General features: G+C 35.3%; 1 protein-coding gene across 11 annotated transcripts in view; it reads right to left on the bottom strand.

Moving 5' to 3' along the window:
• Positions 1-13: 13 nt before the first annotated feature.
• The window catches only part of LOC141488096 (estrogen receptor-like), a 432,648-nt gene continuing 407,565 nt past the window's right edge, over positions 14-25,096 (bottom strand). For all 11 annotated transcript variants that reach the window (XM_074187845.1, XM_074187836.1, XM_074187838.1 and 8 more), the window contains one exon: positions 14-7,617. In XM_074187845.1, the coding sequence (XP_074043946.1) occupies positions 7,475-7,617 (143 nt within the window). In that variant the 3' untranslated portion in view covers positions 14-7,474. The remainder of the gene's footprint in view (positions 7,618-25,096) is intronic.

Below are 25,096 nucleotides of genomic sequence, written 5' to 3'. Positions count from 1 at the left end.
AAATGAAGTTGCTATCAAAAAAGAATATGATTTGGAAGAGCAGAAAAAAATACTCTCTCAACTACAACAACCTGTTTTTCTTCTAACACAGAAATTTACTACCAAGCCACTCTTACAAGCAATAGAGGTTTCTGTTGTCCAAGAGTATTTCCTGAAGGCAGAGAACAGGAACTTGCCTGATGATGGGGAGGTTTGTGGAAAGAGCTACATTAACAACATTCTGGCCAGAGTCTGTGGTGGAGAGAACATTTTGCTTGTCATTTTGGTTTCTCCTTTGTGATTGGAGGAACAGTGTTTCTTCTGAGAGTAAAGGGCAGCCTAGAGAGAGGTTTTGGCTCCATTGGGCAATTCATAAATATTTCTCAGAATTTGTTAGCACTGATGATGCCAGAAGTGCAGAAGGAGACAGTCCCTTGGAAACTGGATGGTCTTACTGAACAGGCAATTTAAACAGTTTCCTCAAAAATGACATTTGCCTTCCAGCTACCATAAATTTTATTTCTGCAGCAGCTAGGAGATCCCACAAGAAAAGAGACAGCATGAAAACTTTTGCTTCTGTTTCCTCCTATATTTTTCCACCATGAGCATTCAGGCAAGTCAGAGTGAAAAGATGCATTCCCAGACTATGCAGAGAAAATATTTTGTGTTTTCTGGTGCCAAAGTACACCAAACAATTAAAAGCTAGTATTAAGAGGTAGGTCGAATAGGGATTTTACTAACTCAAAATTATTTTTCTTCTTTTCCTAATTAATTTTACATGGATTCTTTTTCTCCTAAGTTTTCTTCGTATTAATATATCTCAGTGTGAGGTGAAAGCCACTCCATTTAACTCTGTAACTTTGATTGGGTGGCAAAACCTTTTGATGATTTAAGGAGGAATATAGGCCCTCTTCACACTCACATTTGATTATTTGGTTCAATCAAAAAATTTCTTCATCGTATCAAGACACCAGAGAAAAATGAGATGTTTTCAACTTCACTTTAACACACAAATACAAATGCACACATAAAAAAATTGAATCTAATTCTTAATTTATATTTCATAATGAGGCTCCCACCCATTCCTGGTTTTCAAAGAAAGAGATAGAAACACTAAATGCTTACAATTCCTTGTTTTAGAATGTAAGGAAGGCCCAAGAATTATAACAACAACAAAAACCCAGTGAAACTCATTTATATAAAGTTATACTATGTTTATAAAGAAAGCTAGTGTAGCTTTATAGAATGTCTAATGACTTTAGAAGTAGAGGTCTTAGGTTTGGATCTTGTCTCAGCTAATTTTATTCATGTGACCTTGACTAAATTATTTAATCTTCCTAGGTCTCATTTAATTTATAAAATACAAGGAGGTTGGACTAGTTGGTCTTTAAGTTCCCTTCTGGAACTAAATCTATGATGCTCTGAGTGATCACTGCAGATTTTAATGAATACAAGGAAAAGAAAAAGAAAATCAATATTAATGGTTTGCATATCTATTGATCATTTAACAAACATATATGATTACTATGCACTTGGTGTGGGCTAGATACTGCATAAACCCTGTCCTCAAGAAACCTGAAGAAGAGGAAGGGAAGACCCATCAGATTTTCTATGTCATTAAAACCCATTTGTCAATTTTCTCATTTTGGTGACTTCAAGCTGAGATGAGACAGTAAACTCTTCCCTCCCACAGCCTCGTAAGAAACAGTTGACTATGTATAAAGTAGGAGCTTCAAAGGAAACTTGAATCAGCAGGCTGAACTGCAATGAAAACTCTATCTGCTTCTGAAGGGTAACCTTTTGGATCAATTCAGATCAACGAAGATTTGATACATTTGATCCATATATATATGCAAGACAACATGTTCATTGGATACAAATAGTGTGGATAGAAGCACAAAATAATAAACTCTTCTTTGCCCTCAAAGAGATCACATTCATTGAGGCAGCAATTTCCATAAGGAATGCAAACCTGATTAAGAATACTAGAGTTTTCATATGTCTCCTATATTTTCTTATTCCAAAACGATTGTAAAACCTCCTATCAAGAAGAGGGGATACCTGGACTCAGCTTCAGTGTTCAAAGCAGCATCCCAGCCTGGAAGCATGGGAAAGCCTGAGGTGGAGTCAAAATAGAGTAAATGCAGGGACTCACCTGAGTTCTCCTCCAAACCATTCCAAATAACTCTAAATAATTTAAATAATAATAATGCTACCACATTCTAGAGCAGCAGAACCCACAAGAGTGAAACAATTCTTCTCCTGAACTGCCCCCCCCCACAAAGATAAACAGAAGGTCAGCAGGAAAGCTCTGTTGTACCAGAAAACCAGGAGAAGACTTTGGGAGCCTCTGAATTTGCAGCAGCGGTGGCTGCTTCCAGAGTTTTCAGCCCACAGACAGTAAGGTCTGTGGTCAGAAGATTATAGAAGTCTCTTTCCTAGCACTTAGATAGGACTCTGTTGCTTTGCTTATATTCAGATCTAGATCACAGTCTTGAGTGACTGTCCCAGCGTGAAGAGGAGCACTAGCACACCAGAGCATGTGGCCACACTGGAGCAGGGACATTCCTCACAGTTCCAGGGCAAAAGAGAGTGCTTGTGGTTACTCACAAACCAGAGCATAGGCCGTGAGATTAGTAAACACCTCTCTTTAGATCATACCACTAGTAAGAACTGAAAACTTGCAGGTTCCTAGAAATATCTTGAAAACCACTGCAGAAAACCACTGAAGCTTGGGATCAACCCTGGAAGCAGAACCCAACTTTAACAAGGAGATGGAATTTGAGTAATAGGTTGGGAAGATGAGCAAATAATAGGAAAAAAATCTTACTATAGAAAATTACTTTGGTAACAAGGAAGATCAAAACACACACTCAAAAGAAGATAACAAAGTCAAAGACCCTACATCCAAAACCTCCAAAAAATGTACGAATTGATCTCAGGTAAAGGAAGAGCTCAAAAAGAATTTTCAAAATCAAGTAAGAGAGAAGATGAAAACTTGAGAAGACAAGTGAATGTGATGCAAGAAAATCATGAAAAAAAATGAGCTAACAGCTTGATTAAAGGAGACCTCCAAAATCCTGAAGACAATAACAACTTTAAAAAATAGACTAGTCAAATTGTAAATGAGGTACAAAAAGTCAATGGGGAGAAGAATGTCTTTATAAGTAGAATTGGGTCAAATGGAAAAGGAGATACAAATGCTCACTAAAAAAAGATAACTCCTTAAAAATTAGAATTGAGCAAGTGGAAGCTAATGACTTTATGAGAAATCAAGTAATAATAAAACAAAATCAAAAGAATGAAATATTAGAAGACAATGCAAAATATTTCATTGGGAAAACAAATGACATGGAAAATAGATTCAGGAGAGGTATTTAAAAATTTTTCAAAATGAAATACTGCAAAGCCACGATCAAAAAAAAAAGAGCCTAGAAGTCATCTTTCAAGAAATTATTAGAGAAAACTGCCCCGATATTATAGAACAGAGGGTAAAAGAGAAAAGAAAAAACCCTACCAATTACCTCCTGAAAGACTCCAAATTGATAGTGGGAAAGCTCTTAATGGCAAACATGATGGGAGTTTCAAAGTAGGACAGCTGCATAACAGTTCTCCTAAAATAAATAGTCAAGGAAATACTATGGGATTTCAAAGCTACCAAGTTTATAAATATTTCTGGAAGAAAAGCAGAAAACTGAGCATAATCTCCATCTTCTGACTCACTAATATACTTCATTAAGCCTATGTAAAATTGGAACCTTCAGTCCTAATATGTCAGGAGGGCATGATCTCCTTATCAAATCAGATATTCAAAGAATAAAAGAAATAGAGATCAAGTAGGTCTAATTTAAGATCTTTCTTTTCTTTTAAGAGGGATGTTATAGAAGGCCAGCTAAGACACTAGTAGTTCATTTTAGAAAATAGGCTCTACTTAAGCTCAGATCTGTGATTTCATTGTTATCAGGTACTCAAGGTGAAGAAACTCTCTCTACCAATGCATATCATCAATTCATCCATAATTTCCAATCTTAGAGAGTTGCCTACTGTCCCACACCCTTTTGAAGTGATTCAGACTATGATTCTCCATTCATTAAATCATACAGCTTGTCAGCAGTATCCCTAATCAGTATGATGGGCAGTTATGTGGCACAGTAAATAGAGGAATTAGGTCTGGTTTCAGGAAGACTCATCTTCCTGAGTTCACATCTGGTCTCAGATATTTACTAGCTGTGTAACCCAGGGCAAGTCACTTAACTCTGCTTGCCTTAATTTCTTCATCTGTAAAATGAGCTAGAAAAGGAAATATCAAACCACAACAGTATCTTTGCCAAGAAAATCTCAAATGGAAATATAAAGAGTTAAACATGACTGTAATGACTCAACAACAATAATAGCAACATCTAATAGTATGAGTCAGAGCAGTTATCATTGAAGCATGTGTCCACAAATCTCACAATAGCCATTGGTTTGCTACTATTTGATATGCTTTCAACATATATCAGATGTATTATGATATATCTTATTCTGTAGTTCCTATGATGAATAGGAGGAATTCAGAAAATATGAGATTTGTATCAAATAATGGAGGGGAGAACTAAGAAAGTAACAAGTGAAATGACTAGAAGAGTATAAAATAATTTTTTAGAAAAGGTAAGTTGAGGTTTAATTATTTTATTTTTTGGTGAGGCAATAAAAAATTTGGAAGGAGAATTCAGTTAATAATGTCCAAGGATGTGTGCTTAGCCTTGTGATGTAGAACACTTTCTTAATGATTTGAGTAAAAAGATAGATGGCAGGGCGGCTAGGTGGCTTAGTGGATAGAGCACTGGCCCTGGAGTCAGGAGTACCTGAGTTCAAATCTGGCCTCAGACACTTGATAATTACCTAGCTGTGTGGCCTTGGGCAAGCCACTTAACCTCATTTGCCTTGCCAATAAAACCTAAAAAAAATAGATGGTATGTTTATCAAATTTGTAGATGACGTGGAACTAGGAGGAATATCGTCACAATTCCAAAATTTCAGTAGATTAGAACAATAGACCAAATGTAATATGATGGAATTTAAAAGAAAAAAAATATAACCTCTAACATGAACTCAGAAAACTAGTGAAAAAAGTCTTACAATTAATTTTTAAAAATAACTTTACCAGTACTAGATGGAAGAGATATGACTAGGTAGAAATTTTGAAAAAATGGGACTTTTAGTGAACTTCAAGCTCAAAATGAATTCTGTCTTCAAATTTTTGAAGAGCAGTGACATGTAGGAAGGATGAAATTGTTCTGTCTTGGTTCCATAGGGCAGAAAAAGAGCAATGGATAAAAGTTTTAAAGTGCAAGCCAGACTTTATGTCAGGACAGACTTATTAGAATGACCAAAAGACAGAATGGTCACCTTCAAGGAAGTAGGTTCTCCCTCCCCATAGGACCTTCAATCAAGAACACATCTCTAATAGGGAATAATGGTTTAGTTTTCAAGTAGCTTCTGAGAACCTTTACAACTCTATAATTCTGTGTCAGTCAGCCTGAACTGAGGTAAAATATGCAAAATATACTGTATGAAAGACATTAGCTGTTGGTGGTGTAATGGATAGTGCCTGGTCTAGAGCCAGAAAGACCCAAATTCAGCTTCTGATACTTGGTGTGTGATTCTGCGCAAGCCATTTAATATTGCTTGCCTCAGTTTTCTCATATGTAAAATGAGCTGGAAATGGCAAGTATCTTTGCCAAGAAAATCTAAATGGGGTCATGAAGAATCAAACACAACTGAAAAAACTACTGAATAGCATAGTCTTCAAGAACTACCTGGGAACCAGAAATGTGAAGTGACATGCCAAAGATCAGAGACTGTACATCTCTTTCTTCTTGGCTTGAAAGCCACCTCTCTATTCCATACATCATGCTAACCTTGGTAATGTAAAACAAATTAATGTGCTTAAGAAAACCTTCCCTTTGATATAGTAAAGATCTTTGCCTTCATCAGTGTAGATACTCATTCAACTAATTACATTTTCAATTCTTCTACAAATGAGATCTTTAGGAGATGCTCTGGCTGAAAAAAAATCTCATCTCTCTGATCAGTCTGATGAGTTTTTTTCCTGACTTGACTAGGTTGATATTCAGAAGTTAGATAGGCAGCTCATCTCTAGGTATGGACTAGACAACTTTCCAGGTAGGGTTTCTGCCTGGGTATCATTTCTACACTGCAAGGAAAAATTGGCAGACTTGCCTAAGGATAGGGCATAACTACTACTTTTGAATGCCTACAGTGGAATTCTTGATTCTAATGCTATATACTTCAGGGCATAGGTAGACATCCCTTTCTATTCCCTCTCCTCTCTTGCACACATGGGGGGGGGCAATATTTGGGTCCCAGGGATAAGATAGGGCAGAAGGATATCTATCTTTAAGGGACCAGAAAGAGTCAGAAAGGCTTTCACTTCACATCTGTCATACATTGCTAGTTCATTGGGAACCTAGTTTTAAATCAGTCATAGATAACCTGTTGCGGGGGAGGGGGCTACATACTAGACCAGCTAGCTCCCTGAGGGTCTATTGAAATTGAAACTTGAATGTTCTAAAAGAATTAGAGAAATTCATAGCATCTTAGAGCTATAAGAATCGTTAGAGTCCAACCATCCAGGAAACTAGAAAGGGAAAACAGAGATTTTAGTGGTTTGGACTCATGAAAAGCTAAAACTTCTTTGAATTAGCAAAGGATGATTCATCATTTGAATAAAAGACCACATGGCTATGGAGGCAGAATACTTCACAAAAATATGCTGGCTTAGTAATCAGTATGATTTAGATATCTGGTAGCTTTCCTAAAAAATCTGTCTTTGCTCATTATCTTCTCATATAAACTTGAACAAGTCATAAAAGAAACAAAACAACTCAGTAAAGTTTATTGGCTTGCCTGGAGTATTTATGAGCAAAGTCTGATGATGAAAAGGGAGGCTATATCCTGGAAAGAGTGGCATGAACTGATGCTGAGTGAAATGAGCAGAACCAGAGCATTGTATATACTAATAGCAACACTAAGTGATGATCAACCATGATGAACTTGTTCATTTCAGAAGTACAATAATCAAAAAAATTCTAAAAGATTTGTGATAGAAAATAGCATTCATATCCAGAGAAGGAACTTCAGAGTTTAAATGCAGACCAAGGATTACTATCTCCAATTTTTGAAAGTTGTCTTATGTATTATGCCATTTTTTTCTCTAATGCTTTTTTTCCCCTCCATTTGGATTTGATTCTTCTTTCACAACATGATTAATATGTATCTATGTTTAGTGTGGATATACCTGCAGATTCTTTATTAGATTGCTTTCTGTCAGAGGGAGGAGAGGGAGGGAGAGAGAAAAATGTAAAACTCAAAATCTTACCAAAAATGATTGTTGAAAACTCTTGTTGCATGTAATTGGAAAAATAAATAAATAAAATATTTTTAAAAAGAAAAGGAAGGCTATGGAACCAGTGTCAAGAAACCAGTGTACTCACCTGTCCAGCAGTAGGTTAGGAGCAAACAACAGTTTTCCTGGATGCTCCATTGAGCGCCAAACAAGTCCAATCATGAGGATCTCTAACCAGGCACATTCTAGAAGATGGACCTGATCATGGAGTGTCAAATCCACAAAACCTGGAACAAAATAAGAGTCAAGAATAAATTAAAGTGAGTTCTTATTTGGTGCTTCAATCATACTATCAGGGTAGAATTTAAACTCCCATTAGGCTAGGTGGGACTGTCTCACTTTTTAAATTTTTATCTTCAGCACCTGACATAACATCTAGCCCATTGTAGGAACATAACAAATGTTTTTCAGATCTCCCTATAAGATCCTCTTCTATTTTTCCTGTCTTCTTACACTTTACACCCTCTCACTCCTTCCCTTCCCTTGTACACACATACACATACACACACACACACACACACACACACACACACACACACACACACACGATAATCAGTGACACTAGCATCTTTTCTATTCCTCTTCAGACCTTCTTCCCCTCCTCCCCCTATTCTTTCCTTCTCTTCATGTTCAAATTTCAATTAAATTTGACAAAAATTTATTAAGTATTTATTAACCCAGTATACCAGGTACTAGGCAAGGCATTATGGATATAAAGATAAAACAAAGGTTAAAAATAAATAAAGAAAAATTTGTTGAATCTAGTATCAATCCCTTTTTACTGATGGGAAAATGTAAAGTAGAAGTTCTTAATACTTTTTTGTGTGTATTATGGTGTCCTTTGGTTGTCTGTTGAAACCTATGGATCATTTCTGAAAAAAATGTTTTTATATGCACAAAATAAATACATAAGAATACAAAGGAAATGAGTGTTGATGAAATATAGCTATCAAAAATATTTTCAAGTTTATAAGTTAAAGAATTATTCCAAAATCCTGAAGATACATAGGGACTTAGAGACCAGAGTTTGATATAAAGAGAAGTCAATATTTATTAAGTGCCTTCTATGTGTTAGACACATATGCTAAGTGCTAGAGATACAAATAAAGACAAAAATAGTACTAGATCAAGCAAAGAAGGCCATGTAGTAGTCAGACACAAAGGGAAATGAGAGAATTATGAAGCAGAAAGGTGATCAAGAGAGTCAAAGGCTATAAAGAGCTCAAGCAGGATAACAAAAGGCCATAATATCTGGCCATTAAGAGATCACTGATAAAGTTGGAAAGAACAATTTTAATGAATGATGAAGTTAGACGTCAGCTACAAAGAATTAGGAGAATAAGAGGAAAGGAAGTAGAAGTAGCAAATTATACATGGTCTTCTCAAAGAGTTTAGCCACAAAAGGAAGAAGAGATACAGAACAGTAGCAGGGAGTTAACCACAAAAGGGAGAAAAGATGTAAGATAAGACTGGGATGGACAGATCAAATGAACCACTCTTCTCAAGGAACTTATTGATCCTTAATGTCAGAGGAGAGAACTACATATATATATATATATATATATATATATATATATATATATATACATACATATATATATGTATATATATATGTATGTATATATATATATACACATACACACACACACACACACACACACAGAAAGGTAAATATCTCCCCCTACTTAATTTTTTAGGTGGTGCAATAAATATAGCACCAGCCCTGGAGTCAGGAGGATCTAAGTTCAAATCCGGTCTCAGAAACTTAATAATTATCTAGCTGTGTGGCCTTGGGCAAGCCTCTTGACCCCATTGCCTTGCTAAAAACCTAAAAAATATATAGTAGGGAGAGATATGGATTGTGGCAAGCAATAGACAGGAAAGAGTTAAATAGGGAGTCTCTATTTAGGAAAGAAAGGGAGGGAAAGAAAAAAGGAAAGAAAAGAAGGGAATACAGTTTCTATATTGTCATGATTTTGCTGAAGTCTTTTATGAACATCTCATCCTTCGACCCTCCATAAACTCCAACTATTCTAAACCCTGCATCATTCCCTCAAATCCTGCTTCCCTGCTTCCCAAAACATGTTACTCTGATGATTCATCATTATCTCTGGTATGGGGTGCCTACTTCCCTCTCTTTAATACCCTTTTCCCAAGTTGTTGAGGAAAAACACAGAAGAGTTCTTTGTTTCCTATCTTTTCTTATCCATTGGTCCTTCAGGTCTACTTTAGTTTGAAATTATTATGCTTTTATGTACATTATGCATCAAATATAAGGAAAAGCCCAGTCTTTAAAGAAATTCAGTTGTGGGTCAGACTGCTATGCTACATTCTCATTCCCTTAACCATATGAATAAATGAATTCTTAAAAATAAAAATAAATTGAAATGTGCTTGACCATTTGAAGGTAATTTATATTGTGAATGACTGATTTAATATATTTCTGTCTCTTAAAATTTTGAGCTGGCTCCAACATGCAAAGCAGATTTATCAAATTCTGCACTAATCTCCTTTTAGAAAAGAGTAACTATAAGGTATAAGGAAGATCAAAGATTTTCCTTAAGAGAAGAAACACAGGGAGTAGGAGTCCAGTCAGAATTTAAATTCTTTTAATTAAACTGCTACTTAGGCACATAACTATTCTATCTCTTAAGACTGCATGAGAATAAAACTTGACATAGTATAGATACAGAATGTCCCAAAAGTCTAAATGCAGTTTGAAGATAAAGCTTAAAACCCCACTAAGGATTTCAATATGCTCTCTATAAAATATAAGGAGGGAAAGTTTTCACATGAAATTAACTACAATAATACATCTATATTTCTTGATGGTTGATTCATAAATAAAATTTCTCCAACCACTAAGTGACATAAAAAGGACAATAATTAAGATGTCCTTGAGGGATCAACTTTAAAGAAATAAGGCAACAGTAAAATATTAATTTTAGAGCTAGAAGGAAAGGATTGTTTTACAGATAAAGAAAACTGAAGTTCAATCAGGAAACCTTTATTAAGTGCCTGGTACATTCAGGATAATAAGGTCCACAGAACTAGTATGTGGAAAGTTTGTCCATGTTAACTCATTTAGCTTCAGAAGTTCCACTCCATGTGCCAGAGACCTTCTTTCCTCTCTTGACATCTGGAGGATATCAATTTGAGTTCTTGATCCATCCATCTGTTATCTCTTGTTCTTATCATACAACCAGTCCATCCTTTTTTGGATTATATATTCCCCAATGACATTCTTTATTCCAGTTCTTCTTGGAAGCCTTCTGTAATATGTTGCATTCTATTCACACCCAACACACAAACATCACTCAATTTGCCCTCTGAATGATACCCATTTGTAATTCTTTGGAGACTAGAGTTCCATGATTCACAGGTAGAATATTGATCTTAAAAATATGAACCTTTGTTTCTGAAAAGTTCTTGGGGTCATTAAGGGAGTTTTGTAATTTCCTGAAGGCAGTCTAGCCCACTGTCCTCCTTTTGTATAATTCTGGACCCAATATCTCCATTTTATTGCCTGTTCCTATGTAAAAAAACAGAAACAAGTGATGTGCATCACCTGTTCAGCAGTTAGTCAAACATAGTTATCTCTATTATATTTCTTAAGGAATATTGAATAATTCTTATGGATAAATGGTTTGGACATTACATGCTGAAAGAACTTTTTAAAAATGTTTCTTCTGAATCAAATGTACTACTGAATCAAAAACTTTTATTCTACTGAATCAAATGTTTTTGTATAACTGCTGTATGTGTGTCATTCTGTCTATTACAGGATGGTAAAGACAGTCTATATTGGAATGTTTCTTGTGAATACCTACTTTTTCTCTAATGTCCTTGATGCATATATTCATTAATGTCATAAGAATTATATGGATGAGAAGGTAGGTAAGGAGATCAGTAGTTGCTGATGTTTCCTCATTTGCCTTTTTTCTGATGGTATTAATATCTGAGAATTTCCCATGCTTTTTGTATATCATACCATAATTCAGATGATTTGTGAATCAACCATCAATTGAATGACTATAATGACACCTCCAGCATTGATTTTCTCTATGCATCTTTGCTCTAATCTAGCTACTTTTCCCATAATTTTTTGTGCTGTTTCTATCTCATTTAGAAGTGTAGGATTAGAATTAAATGCAGTAATCATACTATGCTTCATATTGAAAAAGGATTATTATAAAAAAATCTTTATAGATCTTTTTTTTTACATTTTTCTTATTTGTTGCCTGGTTCCATTTTTATCCCAAAAAGCTCTTGAGAAGACTTTGTCTAATTTAACCTCCTACCAAGCTTTCTTTAAATTGACTTTATTCTCTATGCTTCTGTGTTAAGGGCACTACTGCTCATAATTGTTCGTCATTCTCTTCCATAATTTTTTTTAAATGAGTTTGCATTGTAACCTAGTGCTGTCTTTGACTGCCATATTTCTCTACTTGGAAAATAAGTTAACTATCTGCTCTCAAAGGTTCTCTTTTGCTCTTCATGGCACACAAATGGATTTATATTAGTCAAACTTCTGAATGAAATTATTATTAATAGTCTGTGCTATATTGATTTTATTTGGAGAGTGTGCAGGTCTTAATTTTTCTACCTCATCATCTCTAACATGTTTCTTTCAAAAAAGATATTTTCAAGATGATCTTGTTGCAAGTTTTTAACATAGAAATGGAACTATATGATGACAAAATTACCCTAAAATGATGCTTTTATTGTCTTTCACTGCAATAAAACAAATCCATCAATTCTTTCATTTGTCTGTTCAAAGAGAACCTATGAGTAATTCTTCCCAGGTATCACAGTTCCTTCTTTCCTGTAGTTTTATTTATGTTGAGAATGTCAGTAATGGTACAATTTACTTGTTCCAGTATTACTCTACTCATTGGCACTGGAAAAAGACCTCACATAATGAGTACTGGTAACCTAGATAAAGTCTATAAGAAATCATTAAATTGTGTGATTGTTATTACCTTTTCTCTGCTTTTCTACCATCTACCAGGCATCCAGTCTTCAAATAGTGAGTTTCTCCACACTTATGGATACTGGTCCTTGGAAATCATTCTAAATCTGGGCTTACCCCATATCTGAGATCTTACAACATGGTGGAAACTGTCAGGGCTTTTGCTCCATAGGAGTATGCTTTAAAACACCAGGGTCATGGGCAGCTAAGTGGCAGAGTGGATAGGACAGCTAGGTGGTACAGTGGCTAGAGCATTGGCCCTGGAGTCAGGAGTCAGACACTTAATAATTACCTAGTTGTATGACCTTGGGCGAGTCACTTAACCTCTTTGTCTTAAATTTAAAAAACTCCAGAGTCATTTTCATGCCACAATGAGGAGCACTGCCTACAGTGGGCTCTTGATCATGGCTTAATAGAATTGAATTAAATCTCAAAAAGAAGCATAGTAATATCTATTACGCTGACCTGATAGCTCTATGAGTTACATGGGTGATTCTAGCAGAATCTTACTTATAATGTAAATATATCCTAAAGTCAGAAGGAAGCTCTTCTTCTATTACTATCTAATGTAATTCAGCAATAATTTGTTTAGCACCACACACATACATATATACACAGGTATATGTATTAGATAGCATATGTATATATCTGTCTATACATATATATATATATATATATGTCTGTATACATGAAGCAATTTGCACAGAATCAAGTCTAATACATATTATTTAGAACAAAGCTCAGAAATAAATTTGACTTAACTTTAAACTCTTTTTTTAAGAAAATTTAAAACATTATCTTAAACTTTCTTGCAAATTACATTCACTTTCATAAAGGTTAACATTTGAAAGGAAGGCTTTTACTCTTCCTTCCTGATATTCAATGCTATTTGTGAAACACACAATCACATGACATTAAGTCACCTACTATATAACCTGTATCAGATTATTCATTCCTTCTAAAAACCTCTAAAAACTATATGGAATGAGATTGGAGTGAACCTTCAGGAGCCACTATGGTTTAGACATAAATGATTTGCTGTTAACCAGATAATGTCTCTATTTTAAAGAACATAAGGAGTGATTTTGGAAGGTAATTCTATGTATTTGAAATAATAACACTTTTTAATTTTCACATCATAAGTACAGCATTGCTAAAGACTGACAATTTTAAAGGTCTTTGGGGAGCCAAAAAAGATCATCATAACCATTTGTACTAAATAGGCAGGATGATTACGAAATACGTCTGTCTGAAGAATGTCTATTTGTAATGGTTTTCTTTCGAAGTCCTGTAGATTTGCTAGGTCCTTGTGTTGGAATGCTGTCAGTTTTTTTCAAGTGAAATGACCAATTTGATTATCTTTTGCAGCTGTGAGCATTGCCTGTAGACAAGAACTAATCTATCTTATATTTTCAGCAAATCTGAATGGGGATAGAGAGAAGAATAGGAACTAAACTGCTAGATGTGAAAACTAATGGGATGAAATGATTCCTCTTTTAAGACATAGTCTTAGCATTTGAGCACTATTACTGATATAATGTAGATTTCATCACTGTTCAGTAGCTGTTTTATAGTTCATTTATTTTTCAGTTAGAAGAGGGCTCTTAAAAGCTTTCTTATCCAACCCATATTTCCCAAAAGAACCCTCACAACTTAACCAACAGATTGTCAGTTATCCATTGTCTGAAGACCTCTACTAAATGAGCAATCTCCATTTCTTACCATAATCTCTTTTGCTTTGGGAAATTAAATAGAATATTTCCATGTATAACATGAAGGGAAGAGAATTCATGTGGGGTTTAGTCTATTTCTTTAGTCACCAAATAGTCAGCATATTTCATGAAATATCCATAAATTTCAGGTAGCAACTCTTCTCAGTGTATCTTGTCTGCATCTGTGATAGCAAATTCACCCCCAAGGCATCAATAATGAGCCAAAGTACATTTGCAAATGTTCCAAAATAATCTCCTTAGAGGAAGTCAAGACAACAGATTTGCATTTATTTGAGGAAACCTTGAGAAAATTATCACCAACTTGAAAATGGGAAGGCTCTGGCAAACTCTGTATCTGTTAGTCCTCTTTCCAAGGATCCTTTAAGTCTTCCCTTGTGTCACAGATTCCAGGCAACTTCAAGAAGAATGTAAAGAATACAATGCAAATTCAACACTTTCCCAGAGAGCAGAAGTCAAGGATTTAAGTTATTTTTCCTAATGTGCCTCCTAACACTGCTATTAACTTAATTGGCCTATACTTGGTTTCTTCGCAAGTGAAATAAGATTTGGCTCTGTTTACCCTCTCTTTTACCTTAGTCACGATGGTAAGACTTTATAATCAAATAATGTTGTAAAAAAGCACCCTGAGCTCCTTAGATAAATGAAGGTAGTGTAATATTTACTCTTGTAAAAATCTACCTTGAAATATCTAAAGGGATAAATTACATTGATTCCAAGAAAATTCTAGTCATAAAAAAAGATATGTAAGATTAAACATATTCCTTAATTTCATAAGACATAAATCTGTAGTCAATCAAATCAATGGAAAATAATTCATTGGAAAATAAAAGTAACAATTACTTGGGGAGCTATGTGTATAAAAATCAGAAACCAGGTGGTTGAGTCCCTAAACAAATCAACTGAAAAACATATCAGTTCTTTGACCTTCAGGGGAAAAAAAATTAATCATGTTCTTACTGCTGTGATGACCCTGATGTACTCCAAAATGTCAGATATGAAATTGCTGCTTGCATTTTTTTCAATTCTGCCTTATTACTCAATGATTGAAGATTTGAATAACTCATTTATTTTCCCTTCAATGCCAAAGACCCAGAGAAAAGTGGAATAATGTAGTGGAGTGGAGAGAGATAGTGAGAGATGGCACTACAACAAGGATATGGATTCAGACTTTCTCCAGAGGAAACTGGTAGCAATCCTTTCAGTTTCAGAAAAACTTAAATGCAGAGGGCAGAAAATGCTAGAATTTGAAGAGATATTAAAAATCATCTAGCCCAGCATTTCATAGAGGAAAAACTGTGGCCCAGAGAGATAAAGTCATTTATCCACAAGCAAGTTAGTGACAGAGCAGAGACAAAAAGCCAGATCAACTGACTCATGGGTCAGTATTCTGTTTATAGCACCAGAGCTTCTTCTTGGTTCAAACACAATGAATACTTATTTCATTTTTCTGAATTTATGATGCTGAAAGAATTGTTAAATAATTTGATATTTCTTAGGAAAGAAATTTTACACTTTCAAGAAATCAACTTTACAAGTATAAAAAATGGGAAGCATGACTAAACAGCAATTCATTTGGAAAAGGTCTGGGGTTTTAGTGCAAACCCAACAAACCCCATAGCATGATGTGTAAGTAAAAAAAAGCTAATGAAATCTTAGGCTGCATTGGGGTAGAAGATGGATTAGTCCCACTTCACCTGGAATACTATATTTACTTAATGGCAACCCATTTTAGCAATAGTATTGACAAGCTGGAGGGCATCCAAAAAAAGAACAGCTAGGATGTTGAGGGTCATGGCATGAGAGACTAAACCAAGTATGAACTAATAAAGAACTGGGAATTTTTAGTTCTGAAAAGATAAGACTTATGGTGACATTTTGTTTCCAAATACTTGAAGAATATTCAGGTGGGATAGTAGATAGAAAGCTTGCCTTGAAGCCAGGAAGCCAGGAAGACCTGGGTTCCAATTGCACTACTGTCATGATCTTGGGCAAGTCATTTAATCCTCTGTGCAAATTTCTAAGACTATAAATTGCAGAGATAACCTGAATTGATATAGGGACTTTCCTTATCCAGGAATTACTCACATCAGTGAAAGTATAGGACTGATTCTTATTCCTATCAAGCAGGTGACAAATTAAACTAATTTTGAAAGAGAAAAAACTAGAAAGTAAAAGTAGACATTTCAGAAAAGTAGATACAGGGACTCTAGAATGACATCAATCCTATAAAAGTCATCCAAAAGCAGAATAAGTTGGTTCTCAGTAAGTAGCAGGCTCCTCTTTTTCTATAGAGAACATATCTTTCCACCATAAAACCCTTCTCTCATCTAAACTTGTCTTCTGTTGAGAGTGTTAATATACTCCTAATTCCACAAGTTCTCACATTGATTGTCATCTGTGTCTCTCTGTTCATTTTCCCTGTTAAATCAGTTTCTAGGGGCAGCTAGGTGGCGCAGTGGATTAGAGCACTGGCCTTGGAGTCAGGAGTACCTGAGTTCAAATCTGGCCTCAGACACTTAATAATAACCTAGCTGTGTGGCCTTGGGCAAGCCACTTAACCCCATTGCCTTGCAAAAACTTTAAAAAAAAAAGGAAAAAAAAAAGAAAAAATCAGTTTCTAACTCTTGTCATTTCTACCTCCAAAATCTCTCTCAACCCCATCATCTTTTTCTTTATATATGGAGGTCATTCCAATTAAGGTGTTTGTTGTCTCTCACTTAGAGTAACAAAAACAGCCTCCAGATCCATTTCTTTGCCTCAAATTTCTGCCTACTCCAATCCATCCTCCAACAGCAACAAACTGATTTTCAGGGGGCAAAGCAAGGATGGGTGGAATAAAGGAAGGGATTCACCCAAATCTCTTCCCCAAATTCCCTCCAAATATCTTTAAATGATGATCTCTAAAACAAATTTTTAGAGTGGGGAGAACCAAAAAATAACAGAGTAAAACAATTTTTCTGTCCAAGGAAACTTAGAAAGTTGGCAGGAAAAGTCCTGTTGCACTGGAGTGAGAGGGGGAACACAATGTAGCTCTGGCTACTAGTGAAGATATGACCCCAGCAATTCAGGAATAGGAGATTGAATCAGTGGCAAGTAGGGACCATTTCCAGATCTCTCAGTCCAGAGATGCCCAAGACAACTTAGAAAGCCAGCAGGAATAAAAGGATTTTCCCAAGCAAGTCATCAATCTGAGTCAATTTATTCCCTTATTCATTAAATACCAATTTCAACTCTGTGATATATAAGTTTAAAAATAAGAATTTAGTATGTGTCTACTATGTGTCAGAATCCTCCTAGGCACAAAAAATATATAAAAACAAAAATGAGACAATCTCTTTCCTGGAGGACCAGAAGAGACAACATATGCACATATGGATAGGAATACAAAAAAACAAATAAAGGTGGGGTTCAACTGGGGGATCAGCAATGATTGTATTAGAAGATGGCAGCACAGTTGAGCTAAATCTTGAAGGCAAAAAAGGATTCTGAAAAACATAACCGAGAAGAGATTACATTTCAAGCATGGGTGAAATCCAGGAAATGTGGTCATGTGGAAGGAACATTAAGAAGGATAGACTAAGATCACTTCTGTTTGAAATTTACAGATCTTCAAAATCTGGACTCTAGCCTACCTTTTCAGCATTATTTCACATGATACACTTTAATAAATTCTAAATTTTAGCCAAATTGGTTTCCTAACATGCAGGCACTCCATCTTGTGACTTTATAACTTCACACTGGCTGTCCCCAATGTGAGAAATGCCCTTCACTTCCATGCCCTTGGTTTTTTTGCCCAGTTCAGGAGCCATTTTCTATGTGAATAATTTGCTCATCTCCCCAGATGTCAGGTTCTTTCTTTCAGAAACATCTTTTATTTATTAAATCTATTTTGTTCATGCCTACATATTTTCATGTGGTCACTACAATAAAAAGTAAGCTCAACCTAAAAAGAAAAAAGAAAGGAAACTTCTTGAAGGCAGGGACTGTTTTGATCTTGTCTTATATTCCCTAGTACTTTATCCTAAGCACACAACCAGAGTTTAATAAATGCTTAAGTGACTGATGTGATTGAATATTGGAGGACGATTTGAGAGGTTATATTGTAGAGAGTATTCTTGGTAAAGAACTCTTGTTTTTTAGTTTTTGCAAGAGCAATGGGGTTAAGTGACTTGGCCAAGGCCACACCAGCTAGGCCAATTCTTAAGTGTCTGAGGCCAAGATTTGAACTCAGGTACTCCTGACTCCAGGGGCCAGTACTCTATCCACTGTACCACCTAGCCTCCCCCATTCTAATTTGAGATTCTGTGATGTGATACCACTTCACTCCCCCAAAATAGCATTTTATTATTTTCTAAAACTTAGGGAACATATAATTCCAATGGAATATGGCATAATTCAGGAAGGAGAAAATTTTACCAAAATGGTATTAAGTAATAATGGTTTACAATAACATTCTAGAGCTTTAAGATTTTAAGCATTTCCCATATTGAGGTATGCAATAAATCACAGATAAGAACACTGAATCTCAGATAGTTCAAGGAACTTGTCCAGGATCACACAGCTACTCAGTCTGAATTGTGACTCTAACTTAGACCATCTGATTCTAAACATGAAAGATCTTTCTACATCTGCCTTTCAATATTGATAAAATATTTCAGCCTTGGCCTTCCAAAGCATGTTCCCTTAATCCTGGCTTCCTGTTAGCTCTAGGTGTTTCTAATTATCTTAAATGGAGCAATATAATTTCCAAAGAAAAATGTGATTTAATTCATTTAATTAAATGATCAAAATATATCTTTATGGCATACCACACTCTTAAAGGGCAGTAGAACTGTCAAGACAACAATAATGAAAAAGTAATTACTAAGAAGGGGAGAAAAAGGTTTTGTGTTAGTGTGTCTAGGTCCTCTCTATATGGTTCCTTTATGACTTCAGTGAGGATTCCACTTTCTGCAGCCATAATGAACAACCTACACACATTACAATTGCCATTTTTTCTGATAAAAGCCAACTTCATGGTGAAATAAAATTTTTGTTGCCTCTTCCTTAAGATAAAAAGAGTCTTAGGGCCTTCCTAGACATTTTCCTGCCTATGGTCTAATGTAGTTACCAAAGCTCCTTTTTTTTTTTTTAAATTAGTGCTAACTACAAAATATATTCTTTTCTGGAATATTTGAAAGAGTTGCAGTTTTATTCAGATTCCTGAATCCTATTCTCCAGAATATTTCAAAATGATCAGGGAATAGCAGGATCTAACATTTGTTTCTATATGGTTACAGCAAATTGAAAGCATGAAGTTAAAGAACTGGACTTGAAGTTTGCCTATAATATTCTAATTGTTGGACTTTGGACAAATTACTTGACTCCTCTGAGCCTCTGTGTACTTACCTGCAAAATAGGAATAGTAATATCTGCACATTTTTTCTATCTCACTTCACTAAGGGAAACATACTATACATTATGAAGTGCCATATGGATGTGATCCATAATTACTGAATCCTCAAATTTTACATAAGTCAAGAGCAGAGCAGATCATCAAAACATAAAGGCAGCTAAGTGGCACAGTAGGTATTGGACTTGGAATCAGGAATATCTGAGTTCAAATCTGACCTCAAATATTTAATACCTGTAGGAACATGGGCAAATCACTTCACATATTTTGCCTCAGTTTCCTCACATGTAAATTAGGAATAATAATACTTAGCTCCCAGGATTGTTGTGAAAGTAAAATGAGATAATATTGGCAAAGCATTTTGTAGATCTTACAGCATCATATAAATACTAGCTATTACTCTTATTAGATAGAAATGCTTAGTCCTAATCCCTTAGTCTTCAGACAAATAGACTAAGAATCAGAGATTTTAAGTGACTTGCTTGCCTAGAAAACCAAAGAGTCAGAATTTGAACTAAGGTTCTGACTCCAAAGCCAAGGTTCCTTACTAAACAACGTTTATAGAACAGACTAAATTCTCCCAATATAAGCGAGTAACAATTTCTACACCAAACTGGTTCTAAGATCCCCAGTGCCGTTAATCCTTGATCAACATGGGCAGGTGAACTGCCTTGTGAATTAATACAGGGCAGTGACCTAGATCCAATAATTCTGGATGAAGACAAAATCACCAGCATCAAAGGTCTTATGAGCTTTGACAAAAATCCATGTAAAATATCTATTCGGAAGATCTCTTCCTCCTTTGAGAAAGAAAAAAGTGAAGAGTTGGAGTTTTTGAGACAATCTAATGGAAAATGAGGTTTATTGGGTAGCTTAGACAAGGAAAGCTAGTAGGTAAGGCAATAACTAGAGGGGTACTGGAAAAGCTAGGCAGAAAAAAAGGTAACACATACAGGTTTACAATACTCTTCTAATGGGATGCAGTATATGAAGCTCTTTATAATTCTTGAAGCATTATACCAATGTTATCTCTTATTATTGTCCCAGGTGCTATTGTCTTATTATACTACTGTTTCTTGCCAAAGGCAGCTTTCGTACTCAACGTGCCTCATGTTGTGTCAGCTTGCTTCAAAACTTTAGCAATTTAGTATTTTGGTGGGTTTATTATTTTTTTTTTTTTGCTAAAGAAGTGAGAGCCTATGTCAGAAAAGTATTGTCTATGAGACTTACTAAAATTTATCAGGATCTTTGATGCTGGTAATTTTTCATCCAGATAGTTTAGGTGTGGATCCACTTGGTTGGTGAATCCCTCTCTGTCTGTTCTCTGTCACTGTCTCTACCTCTGTCTTTCTATCTCTCTCTGTTTCTGTCTGTCTCTATATATGTATATATGTATATATGTCTATATGGAAATATATGTTTGTTTATGTATGTACACAAAGATAACTTTTCATTAGACTAGGTCATTTCAATTTAACAATAATCATAGCTAACATTTGTATAATGTTTTAAGATTGCAAAGTATTCTATGAGTATACATCCATAAGCACATTATGTATATAATGAATGAAAAAGTGTTTTCTCTCTTTCTCGATCTCTCTGACTCTGTGTGTCTCTTTCTTTCTCACTTTCTTTTCTGAGCACTGAAGTCTAAGCACTGGAGATACAAATAAAGATGCAAAGGAGCTCCTGGTTTTAAATTCACATCCTAATAAGAGATAACACATAGGGAGGTTTCAGCTCTAAATCAGAAGTAAAGGTCCAGTGGTCTTTAAGGCACAGTGGGAGTAGTTCATCTTCTTCAGTATCATTTGTATTAAAAAGGTTAGACAGTGCAGTGAATAGAGTATGAATCTGAAGCCTGGAAAATGTTTCATTATATCAGGTGATCCTCATAATCCTGTGAAATAGATACTATTTACTGTTCCCATTTACAGACAAAGTAACTGGGACTGAGAGATTAAGTGACAGAATTAGGATGTGTCTGAAGTGAAATAAGTGAAATTTTAATAGCTTTTCCCCCCTGATAACAAATCTAGCACCATGTCCACTATTCCATACTGCCTCAAAACCTGAACATTTGGGTATGCATCCTTTCTCTGATACCCATTAGTTGTATGACCCTGAAGAAGACATTTAGAGAGATCTTTTCCTCTCTAATTGAGGGAGTTGGATTAAATGACTTACATTGACTTCTGCAGCTCTCAAGCTATGATTCCAGATTTCCTCTTTGTTTATATGAAGTATTCCTTCCTAATTTGCTTCTGATTAAACTAACAGCTAAACGAACAGCCCTACTAATAGACTAACCTATTCTGCTCTGAGAAAGGATTTCACATTGTGGGTTTAGAGCTTCAAAACATGATACTTTATATTTCAGTATTTTTTGCTTGAAGCAAAATATGATGTCATATTGTCTTTTTTTGTTTATTTTTTCTTCTTTAAATATAAAAATATTAATAAAAAAAGAGATAAAAGACTTCCTGAACATCAAACAGTTCTTACAAAACAACATTTTCATGATTTAGTAAGTGAGGGAACAAGAACATGTGGGTTATATTTCCCTTAAAATACATATGCATGAAAAAAAGCTTAGAAAAGTGGTCAAGAAAAGCACATTTTGAGTTTTATTGCCCTTGAAGCATTTCAAGATGTTTAACAAATTCTGAATGCAGCTGTGCTCATCCATCCCTCAAATGAACGGTCAGTGTTCTGCTATTGTGCTCACCCATGTTTCATTTGGAGGTTATTCATTCTGATTTTACACTGGAGTACAGAGAATAAAATTTGTTAACCTCTGGTGAGTTTTTGGCCAGAGAAATGAAGTGATGGTCTCAAAGCAGTTGTTAAAGTTTACAAAGCAATGGTAAGTTGGCAATCACACATAATGAATTAGATATATGAATACATTCGGGATTAATCATCTGTCGAGAAGTTAAACAATTTACTTTGAGCAAAAATGGAAGAATCCTACCTAGAAAAATCATAAAACACTTGTCAGCTCTACTTTATCCCCTCTAGTGTGTGCCTAAATGAGCAGAATAGTAAACCGATAACTCTGGTAATACCAAGTGCTAGGTCATGAATGAGTTGATGATCCCTTGAAACTTTTCCCTGTTGAAGATATTAGAGCACTAGGTTTCAAAAGCTAGGCAGTTCTGACAGTTTTATGACATATTACTTCACAAGATATCAAATTAATGTTATGTATGAGATCATTTCACTATCTAAAGTCTCATTGTCGCACAGGAGACATTTTTTGGTTCTCAAAGGCTATGTCAATGCAATGCCAATACTGAGAAGTTTGCCAGTCTGGAAAGGCTCTGAAAACGACTATTCCATCAGACCATATAAGACCAGCACAGGCTAAGTTCAAAATGGTTTATCACCCATAGACCTGACATGAAACAAGGAGCTTTTTTTATTTGTTTATTTTAACAATACTCAAAGACTTTCTGCTAAGGTGTGGGAAGAGAAGTAAATACCCACACCAATGAAATGATAGATTCTTGAAAGGCCACTAGGTGACACAGTGGATGATAGAGTACTTGTCTCAGAGTCAGGAGGATAGGAGGTCAAATCCCTCCTCAGACACTTGAAACTTACTAGCTGTGTGATCTTGGGCAAGTCACTTAACTCTGACTACTTCACATGCAGAACCATCTCCAGTTGTCCTGATTTATACCTGGCCACTGGACCAGATGGCTCTGGAGGACAAAGTGAGGCTGGTAACTTAGCATAGTTCCTCTCACTCATATCTAATTCATATGTTTGTCATGTCATCACCTTCTGATGTCATGGTCTTCTTCAAGAATATAGGACAAAAATTTAAAAAATGAATATAGGACAAACAGGGGTGGATAAGTGGTTGGTGCAGTGGATAGAGCACCAGCCCTGGAGTCAGGAGTACCTGAGTTCAAATCCAGCCTCAGACAATTAATAATTACCTAGCTGTGTGGCCTTGGGCAAGCCACTTAACCCTGTTTGCCTTGCAAAAACTTAAACAAAAAGAATATAGGACAAACAGCATCAGATTTTTTAATTCCTTTCTGAAAACAAAGCACAACCATTATGACACAACTTAATGGGACACCTAGATGATGCAGTGGATAGAATGTCAAGCCTGGAGTCAGGAAGACTCCTTTTTCTGAGTTCAGGACTAGCCTCAGACACTTAATAGTTATGTGACTGTGAGCAGATCATTCAGCCCTGTTTGCCTCAGTTCCTTCTTCTGTAAAATGAGCTGGAGAAGGAAATGGCAAACCAGTCCATAACTTTACAAAGAAAACACCAAATGAATCCAAATGAAGAACTGAACATGACTAAAATGACAACACAATAGTTCTTTATTGAGTGAGCTCCAGTCTAATTCAAATACATTCAAAGAATTCTTAAAGTATAACAGTACATCAAGACTATGTCAGCGAATACAGGAGCCAGTTTGGGATACAGGAGGACATGGATTTAAGTTCTGTCTTCAGAACATATTAATTGTTCTACCATGGTCAAATCATGGCAAACCTGTCAATTATTGGGGCAACACATAATTAAAGACCAGTGATAAATTTTCTTCAGTGGACAGAATATCCATTTTTGGATAATTAAATCATAGCTTCAGATCCATTCTCCCTTGACTCCCCACCATATAAATCCAAACCCTAGATAATATTAACATCAGAACATAGGTCAGACAATATTTAAACTTGCAAAGACCTGAGATCTGTTTATTGATTGAGATTTAAAAGGCTCATTCAATCAACTATTAATTCATGAGATTTAGTATAGTTGGATCTCACTTTGGATCTAGATCATAAATAGAATGTGAATTTTCATTTTATCATTCAAGTCATATGGGCCAGCAATGTCAAATTCATATAAAACCTGGGGCCATTAAAACATGCATAAATCTGAGAATGCACATTGACTCAGAAAACAAACGTTAACATTAATTATGTTTTATTGCCTTTTTATTTGTTTTGTTAAATATGTCCCAGTAACATTTTAATCTGGTTTAAGCCATACTTGGGAGCATAGAGCATGTGGTGGGCAGACCCTAAATTTGACAGGTCTGATACAAACATATGGTTTCTGTGTATTTTTATGTAGGGAAAAGTATTTAAGAGTCCTATGCAAGTCCTAATGCCAAACACTACAAAAATAACTAGTAAAGAATGGTATAACGTGCTTTTGACATACAATTTTGGGTGTTAGCCTCTCTATGTGACAAATGTGCTATATACACAAGTATACTTGTTTGTATTGCATAGACAAATGTATAGATACAAAGATTCCATCCATCTATCTATCTATCTATCTATCTATCTATCTATCTATCTATCTATCTATCTATCTGTGTATGTATGTGTGTTTGTGTAAATGAGCACATTTACATGCACCCATGAAAGCTGGGACTGCCTTTCGACGTTCTTTGTATTCTCAGCACTTAGCACAATGCCAACACAGTGCTGGAAACATAACAGACACAACAAATTGACTGACTGAAGAGGTGTATCTTTATCCCTTTATAGACCTTTAAAGATCATTAGTACATGATACAAAAAAAGTATACATATATTTTATTTGTATAATGTATATTTAGCCTATCATTT

Source organism: Macrotis lagotis, chromosome 5 (genome assembly GCF_037893015.1).
Source record: "Macrotis lagotis isolate mMagLag1 chromosome 5, bilby.v1.9.chrom.fasta, whole genome shotgun sequence".
Classification (NCBI taxonomy): Eukaryota; Metazoa; Chordata; class Mammalia; order Peramelemorphia; family Peramelidae; genus Macrotis; species Macrotis lagotis.
Note: the sequence above shows the minus strand (reverse complement) of the source record. Positions and strands in the feature narration are given on the sequence as shown.